Source organism: Trachurus trachurus (assembly GCF_905171665.1).
Source record: "Trachurus trachurus genome assembly, chromosome: 19".
NCBI classification, from domain to species: domain Eukaryota; kingdom Metazoa; phylum Chordata; class Actinopteri; order Carangiformes; family Carangidae; genus Trachurus; species Trachurus trachurus.
Genome location: NC_139913.1, coordinates 22,555,886 through 22,564,161, shown reverse-complemented (window position 1 = coordinate 22,564,161; position 8,276 = coordinate 22,555,886). Strand labels below are relative to the sequence as shown.

At 41.2% G+C, this 8,276-nt stretch overlaps 1 protein-coding gene across 2 annotated transcripts; it reads right to left on the bottom strand.

Moving 5' to 3' along the window:
- Nucleotides 1-5: 5 nt before the first annotated feature.
- On the bottom strand, nucleotides 6-6,734 carry irf3 (interferon regulatory factor 3). 2 transcript variants are annotated; one of them, XM_083994556.1, is made up of 11 exons: nucleotides 6,527-6,734; nucleotides 5,314-5,480; nucleotides 5,038-5,209; nucleotides 4,273-4,346; nucleotides 4,088-4,154; nucleotides 3,913-3,978; nucleotides 3,562-3,807; nucleotides 3,335-3,425; nucleotides 2,019-2,305; nucleotides 1,173-1,291; nucleotides 6-674 (listed from the first exon to the last, which is right to left on the bottom strand). In XM_083994556.1, the coding sequence occupies exons 2-11, from the start codon at nucleotides 5,476-5,478 to the stop codon at nucleotides 561-563; spliced, it is 1,401 nt and encodes a 466-aa protein (XP_083850682.1). In that variant the 5' UTR covers nucleotides 5,479-5,480; nucleotides 6,527-6,734; the 3' UTR covers nucleotides 6-560. The 2 variants fall into 2 exon arrangements, with proteins under 2 accessions (XP_083850682.1, XP_083850683.1); XM_083994557.1 differs by lacking the exon at nucleotides 4,273-4,346 and having other exon boundaries at nucleotides 4,088-4,105.
- Between the last annotated feature and the right edge of the window lie 1,542 nt (nucleotides 6,735-8,276).

Here is an 8,276-nt window from a genome sequence, read left to right as displayed (position 1 = left end):
GCATATTGTGCCATAGATCTCTCACAGTATAAAAATTTTTTTTTAAAAGCATTCAGACTGATTCCAGATCTGTTCTCATCCCAAATGTGTCCTTGAATTAACTTTATACCTCAGTGTGTCACCTTAACTGCGACTGAACCGTTCTAAGACTTAACATTTTTCTGTGTTTGAAGGTTAATTTTTGTTCCAGCATCTTCAGTTTGGTCCTCTTCTCATCTGTGGTCTTTTAAGAAACAGTAGCAACAAAAATATAATTGATGGTAACTCCTATCTGTCCTAATCATTATTACATGAAAGAAGAAAAAAAAACATACAGTAAAGGTGTGTGTGTGTTTAACAGGACATATTCAAACCATGCCACCTTAAATACATTTGCTTTGTTCCTTGGGGAGTACCAGGAAGTATCATCAGCACTGATGCAATTATTATGTTTAACACACAATTTGTAAGATCTATTCTATTTGGTTTAAAAAGATGTCAAAATTTGCATAAAACATGTAACTTATTTTGATTATTTCGGGGGGTAAACATTGACTTTTCTTCAGGCTCACTAAACTGCGTCAGCACAGCTCCATCATCTCCTCCAGTGACATCTGCAGCTCTACAGACTGCAGGGAGGAGGCGCCACCGTCAACAGCTATCATCTTCAGAGCCTCCATTGAGGTCAGCACCACCTGAGATGGAAAACAAGTAGAGAGAAAAAAAAAAACATAGGAAGCAGAAGTCAGATGCCATGACAAGAGTGACAAGGTGGAGGTAGCAAATTTGAGCTCCACATGAGCCGTAAAAGTCGGAGAGGGTTTGAACAATAAGATGTGTCAAGCTGATTTCTTGACAGTAACTTTGTGTATAAGCTCCTCATTTCCCAGCATGCATCCCTGCGTAGCGGCTCGGGAACTGAAAAGGCTTTTTAACACCTGAGGGATCAGCTGTCAGCGCTGCTATACAGGCTTTGTACTCTCAGCGCTATTAATCAATACTGAAACAAAATTGCCTCTTGAAAAGTGCTGCTGACTACAGCTCTCTGGAGGTGGCAATTTTTCTTTTTCTTTTTTTTTTTTGTGGGGGGGTTTGATCATTCATGAAATTTGAGAGCGGAATTTGCAAAAAAAAAAAGAAAACGCAAGAGCACAACAGTGTCTGAGCATTTTACTTATTGAAGGTTCTCTCACCTCCACTGTGATGAGCTTCTTGTCCCAGGGCTTGTGGACTGGGTCCGGCCACTTCTCCCCCAGGCAGAGGAACAGGGAGCAGGGAGGGCACTCTTTACCCCCAATGAAGTCCAGCATTCCTAAAGGCACAGGACATCCAATCACTATGTCACCCCATCATGGAAAATACTTAAAGGGATAGTTCACCCAAAATTGAAATTTCACCCTCATGTCGACTAAGGGCTGGGAGAAGTTTCAGAGTCCTCCGTGGCTTCTCTGAGTTACAGGGGGTCTCGGCGTAGCAGTGCATGTCCATATGACGGTTGCAAATGGATACAAACTGTCTTCGTAACAAAAAGACACACCAAAAAACATCCAAATACCTCCATGCTGCTCGTATGTAATGTCCGTCTTGTATTGAAGCCCCGAAATGTGAAATTGTCCCCAAAAAAATTAAATAAGTCTATATTTCAAGCTTGTTTGTAGCGGAAGCTCCTCTTCCCAGTTCGTCCAAATTTGACGAACCGGGAAGAGGAGCTTCGAGAAGCTTCCACTACAAAACAAGCTTGAAATATAGACTTATTAAATTTTTTTCAGGACAATTTTGCATTTCGGGGCTTCAATACAAGACGGACATTACATACGAGCAGCATGGAGGTATTTGGATGTTTTTTGGTGTGTCTTTTTGTTACGAAGACAGTTGGTATCCATTTGCAACCGTTATATGGACATGCACTGCTACGTCAAGACCCCCTGTAACTCAGAGAAGCCACGGATTTTCAATTTTGGGTGAACTATCCCTTTAACATTTTACTCCAGGTGCACTACAAAAAAAAAACACAGTGTCATTTCTATCCTGTCACCCACCTTGCAGAAAGTCCTTCAACATGTAAAGCGGCTGAGGCTCTTTAGAAATCTCTTGGGGCTGCTTGCTATGATCGAACTTTGAGAAGCTCCAGTAGGCTTTGACCTCACCCCGTCGCTGGCCGTAGACCACGCAACCCGACACCCCTACGTCCACGCCGCCGCCCAGCTTGTCCAGGAGGCGCTGGGTCAGGTTGGCTTGAGTTTTATCCAACATGGCGCCAGGACTTGGCAGGGAGACCAAGGTCAGGCCTGACGCGCAGTCCACAACGCTCCCACTGGATTCAGGGCTGATGTGAAGACAATGTTCATTCATTTGATTGCTGAGCAGATATATGACTGACAGAGTCCTGAGAGCATTACATTCAACTAATAACTGCTCTTACAATGTTAGGGTTAATTAGGGTTTAGTGAAATCAAAATTGAACTTGTTTTCACAATTAATCGCGGTTTTAAACGCCACAATTATTTAATCGTAAAGGTTCCTAAATACCGTCACTTGCTAAAAAAGATTATGTCGGAACCATGACGGCAGATCAGCGCAACTCACACGGAATGAAAACAAAGTTACGCAACATTATGAACGATATGAATCATCACCTGCTAATAACCACCTGGCTTTGTACCCCAGAGCAAAGGTAAATACACAGTAACTGGCATAAATTATGTTAATGTCAATTTACCTAACGTAACACTGAACTGGTAGGAATTTAAATGTTAGCGCCTCATTTGTAAGAAAAAAAAAAGATTAAAAAAACCTTCAAACATTTGAATGCTTCAAACATTTCCTCTGAAGGATTAATAATTGGTCCTTCCTGTCAGCCGATGGAGTTAGCAGTCCCCGCCCTCGTCCCTACGTCACCACATTCACGCGCATCCCTTGGCTGCACACACAGAGAGGACCGCCCCTTTATGCCGTTCTCTCTCCTCATTGGATAAAGGTTGTAGGATACAAGGAAAGTTTTCTCCTCGGCTTACAGCAGAGCAGAGTGACTGACAGACCCGTGTTTCAGACCAAACACTCTATGTAAGTGATTGCTGTCAGAAGATATAACTATTTAAGACTTATATTAACACAAATATTCCCCTTACTTCTGCTTTAATAGATACTTAAAATAATTTGTTTATCCATCCATGGATGGATGGATGGATGGAATTATATTTTGACAATATTTGATTTTACACATTCATAGTGTTGAAAAATTATTGAATATAATAATCGTCTCGTCTTGACAATAATTGTACCAAGAAAATCTATAATCGTGACATCCCTAGGTGAAAATAAACATTTGTCAGACAAGCTTTTATTTTGAAGTTACCTGTAGACTAAGCGGATGCCAGCTTCATTGTTAACCTGCTGCTCAGACACCTTCTCTCCTCTGTAGTACACTGTTATCCTGAACGCAGTCTCTACGGTTTCAGAAAGAGGAAAACAGTGTGAGAAAGTGTGTTGCAACACATGTGCATGTCGTTTTTAAAAGACACTCTGAAAATGTTTTGAAGTGTAACTTAAATCTCATTCTGGCATGAACATCCATCAACTTACTTAAGCTATCTCCCTCTCTGGTCTTGTCCATGTTATCTAGGAAGTGCTGCACCAGCTGCACGTCACAGGCCCCTCCCACTGCTCCCCCCATTGGAGGCGCCGGTTGCTCGGGCAACCCAGCTTCACCGCCCGCACCCTCCACTGCTACTGGATACTGGTGTTGCCCAGGCAACGCGGGTCCACCAATCGCAGCCTGATTGGGCAGCTGCTGTTGCTCGGGAGGAAGCTCGAAGGCTGCGGTGCCCTCTGTGGAAAAGTTGGAGAAAATAAAACCCAGTTTCTTGGAAAGTACCTTGGTTTTTCTCTTTGTTTTCTGCTGGCACTGCAGCAGCGAGGAAACGATGAGTCTACCTGCTTCAGGGCCGATCTGCAGTGTTCTCAGACACTCCTGGAGGATATCCTGGTTGATGGTGGACTCTGTTGAGTGATTCACAAATATCCAGACATTATACACTCTCAAGCTAATGAACATTTATAAGTAAGCTGCTAAGAAGCTGCATTCATTTCAGGCAAAAGCTATATTTACCTGAATATATAGCATCTTCTGGAAGGTAGAGGTCGACATTGTCAAAGCAGGAAAACACCTGGCTGCTCTAAGATATTACACATATACATCTGTCATGATAAAGTTCACACACAGTCACATAAGCACACAGTATATTTGACTTCCTGTTCCTCCTACAGGTCAACCCCACAAACACAGTGGCTTACTTCTTGTGTAGGAAGGCCATATTCCTCAAACAAATGATAGTCATCTCTGTCCTGGGATCCAGCGGAAGAGTTGGCTTTGAGAGTGGAAGCAAAGAACGCTGCTTACTATCTTTTCATCATCATTCATTGTGCTCAGAAACAGCTCTTGAAGCTTTTAGCGCTCCCATTTTGCAAATCACATTCACTTCTGCATTTGACTCCTCCCTCGACAAATCCCAACCACAAAAACATAAACGTGTGTCGGCTGTGAAAGATGGATCTCATCCAAACCAGGTAAAGGGCTGATCAGGTGTGTGTCATATTCAAACATAAACCCACACGAGAGCAGTGTTACTCACTGTTTTACCTCTTTTCTGTATTTATCTAATTTGCGAATCCACAGCGGTGCAGTAATAGGAGGAATTAACTGATGCCGTTTTGATTCGATTATGTACGGTAATAAAAACATGCACTAAGCAGCACAAACTGCCTCTCTGGGATTAGAGTAAAGACACACGCTGAATAACTTTGCATGAATAAACCATGAAGACAAAAGGAACGGTGTGTTTGGATTTTACAAAAGAGACAGTGATATTTCTGTATAAATTATGTACAACTTTAATAAACCAAGTGCCAATGAATAAATAAACATAAAGATTGAATTAGTCATTTTATATTTTTATACAGAGGTCTATACAAAAGGTCCTTTTTCAAACTTTTCATCCAAAGTCCACTATAATAAAGAATGAAATGGTCACTGATAGAGACGTCGTGGTGGATCCTCACCTTCTGATGCCGACTCTTCTGGCCAGACAAACACTTTGTGTGGGTTAGCAGCATCGTTCTTGTTGTCGCTGACCATTTTGAAGCCTTTGGCTCGGAGGGCGCTCCGGAAGTTCCTCTTCCAGACCGAGGCGTCCCCCTGAGCCCGGCCATTACCGCTGGCCTCCGCCCAGGCCTGCAGGGAAGACAGAGGATGACCATTACTTTCTGTCACTCTGCTATTGATCTCTTTTTTTTAATGCTATGGTATTGATGATGACTACTCTGAATGAGCACTACCTTAAAGATAAGACTGTCATCCTGGCAGGCGTCCTGTCTTAAGGCGTGTTTCCACGGGACGGAGAACTGTGTCCGCTCTGGGTTTGTCCAGTTGACACCAGGATACCTGCCACTGTTGATCTGTTCTCGCAGCCACGGGATGAGCAGCGGCTTGGAGTGAGACATTTCTACAGGAGCAAGAAAAACTGTCATGTCAACAGTCGTCAAGACCTTCATGATCCTCCATCAATGTGCAAAAAAAATACATGTAATACATCCAGTTTAATACATTTCTTATCTGTACCATAATACTGGTGGATGGATTATTTGTATGACTTCTGCTAATTAAAAATGTTTCGCTATGGCTGGCTATTTAATCACCTTGGTTAAACATATGCATCTGCATTTTTATTTGATCTGGATTGTATATTTATTATTATTATTTACCAGGATTCAAGGTCCATCTAATAAGATATTCTACCTGTAGAGGGTGCTGTTTACTAAATTTACAACCTGACTCTTTAAAAAAAAAAAAAAGTAATCAAGAAGAATTAATGTAAATAAAAGGAGGTGGATACTTTAACTTTTCAATTTTCGATTAAGTGTATTTAGAAGGTGTAAAAAATAAACATAAAGAGACAAAATTATTAGAATAATAATCCCACTTCATTATATCATATAATGTTATATAATGTAATGTTATATTATATTACTCAGCAACATGCAGTACCTCAGAAGCCAATCTCAGCATTTTCAATTTCTAAATGGCAAGAAAGAGGAAGCAGGAGAATGAGGTCACAAGTCCAGTGCTCAATACCAAAATTACCCTAATATGATGTACATTTACATATACATTTAGTATGCACATGTTTGTTGCATTAACTTTATATTTGCATTATGAAATAAATATGAGTGTAAAGTAGTTGTTTACTCTGTTTCATGTTGCTGTTGCATTCAAAGTGAAGTGAGAGTTTAAAAGGCTATAGAGTTACACACAGAGGAAATGATCACACTTCAGAATGGAAACTCAATAGCTACAGTAGTCAGCAGCAGAGTTGTTGTTTATGTTGTACAGTGAACTACTCATGTGGCTGTGTGAGCTGCATGTTTGTAAAACATAAAGACACGAAGAAACAAGAGCTGAGGAGTTAGATAAGTTCAATATTTGTTCACATTAAACTCAGCTGTAATGATTTAAAAACAATGCCAGCAGTAAAAGTCTGCTGTAACCTACCTTAACGAGGCGTTCAGTTGGTGCAGGTCAGTGCTGAGTTCAAGTCCGCTCGTATTTCGGGGTGACAGATGAGTAGTAGCATGTGACGCAGCAGCACAGCGGCTGCTGTCGGTTTGTGAAGCTGTGAAACAAAAGTGTCGTCCAGCGTCCAGCTGCTGAAATCCTTAAATACCAGCTCTGCTCTGCTGCTCGGAGGCTTCTCGGGAAACTCCGGCTCGTCAGTTTCGTTTTCCAGATGTGACGTCAGCTGGCGTTACACCAGCTGCTCCGCTAGGTGGGGTCACGCGCGCACACACACACACTCTTGGACCTCTACACTTGCGAGGACCCTCACTGCTCAGCCCCTGACTCCCTCACATCAAACACACTCTGCTCTACAGGGCCGTTGCTAGGAATTCTGGGCCCCCTGAAAGAATACTAAAGTGGGCCCCTGCCCCCTAACTTTTCCACTTTTTTTTCTTTGACTACATACATATTATCATTTTTTATTTAGCCTACTTTGTTTTGATGCTAATGCAGCATTACTATGAGTATTAGTCAGAGTCTTATGCAGAATAATTCAGTCATACAAAGATTAGACTACTGGGATTTTTTTGGGCCCTACTGGTCGCTGGGCCCCTGGAATTATCATCACCTTTCTCCCCTATACAACGGCCCTGCTGCTCTACATATCAAGTCATGTTCTCACAATACAATACGATTTTAAACTAATTAGAAATTCATTTCATGCTAATTTCCCCACAGATCTGACATGTCTGCACTTCATTTGTCAAGTTGGATCGCAGACAAACAAATCACTCTCAAGGCTGCTCAGAAAATCAGTACAGATCCGCTGAGCTATCAGTCAGGATAAGTAAATATAGGGATGGGTTATCACTTAACTTAACCTTAAAGACACATCTCAGACCACATCTGTGATTTCATCCTTTACTCAGCATTTAGCAAAATATATTTGTCCAATTTGTGTTTTATATCCAGGGCCGGCCCAAGCCTCCATGGGGCCCTAAGCAAAATCTTTATTTTGGTGCCCTCTATTACTGCCAATAATACTATTTCATTTTTCTAATCTGTCATCATGAATCATCATATCCTGGCAGGTTTTTACCCATCTATGGTTTTTATTCTGAAATGGCACCAAATTCAGCTAAAAGTGTAGCCTGCGGTTGATTTACATTTAGTATTTAAATTGATATAGCACTGGGATACTGAATGCCACCTAGGTAGGTCGACTAAAAGTAACAAAATAAACCAACAGACAATGCATTTACTGTAAACACATCATCTGCTTTTTAAAAATTTTGGTTTTGAATATACTGCAACAGAAAAGTGCAACAACAATTTGAAATGCAACAATAATTACATTTTTTTGTAATTACGCAGAGTCTCTCTAAGGATCGACAAAAGTTACGCACTACAATTTAAAAAAAGTTACGTGCCTTTTGGGGGCCCCCCAATAGGCACGGGGCCCCAAGCAGGAGCTTAGCTCGCTTATGCCTTGGGCCGGCTCTGTTTATATCTGTGGTAGCATCATGGATGTAAAACATGTCTGCTGTAATCCAGCCTGTTTACATTTCAGATATAGTCCCCTTGGGCGAATGTATTTGTCCATTCAGCTCATTAGTAAGAATAACAATGTAACAAACTAACAAAAATAAAAACACAAATTCATCAAGTCAATATTTTATGATATATATATTTCCAATATTTTGTACTGGAGTTGATTAGTATGTATTATCCCTATCAAAACAAA

Coding starts and splice junctions, on each gene's coding strand:
- irf3 (XM_083994556.1), bottom strand. CDS start 5,478: ATGTCTCACTCCAAGCCGCTGCTCATCCCGTGGCTGCGAGAACAGATC. Junction 4,347..5,037: donor AGAAGAGTCGGCATCAGAAG/GTGAGGATCCAC, acceptor CCACTCTCAAAG/CCAACTCTTCCGCTGGATCC. Junction 1,292..2,018: donor GTTGAAGGACTTTCTGCAAG/GTGGGTGACAGG, acceptor CTGTGCCTTTAG/GAATGCTGGACTTCATTGGG.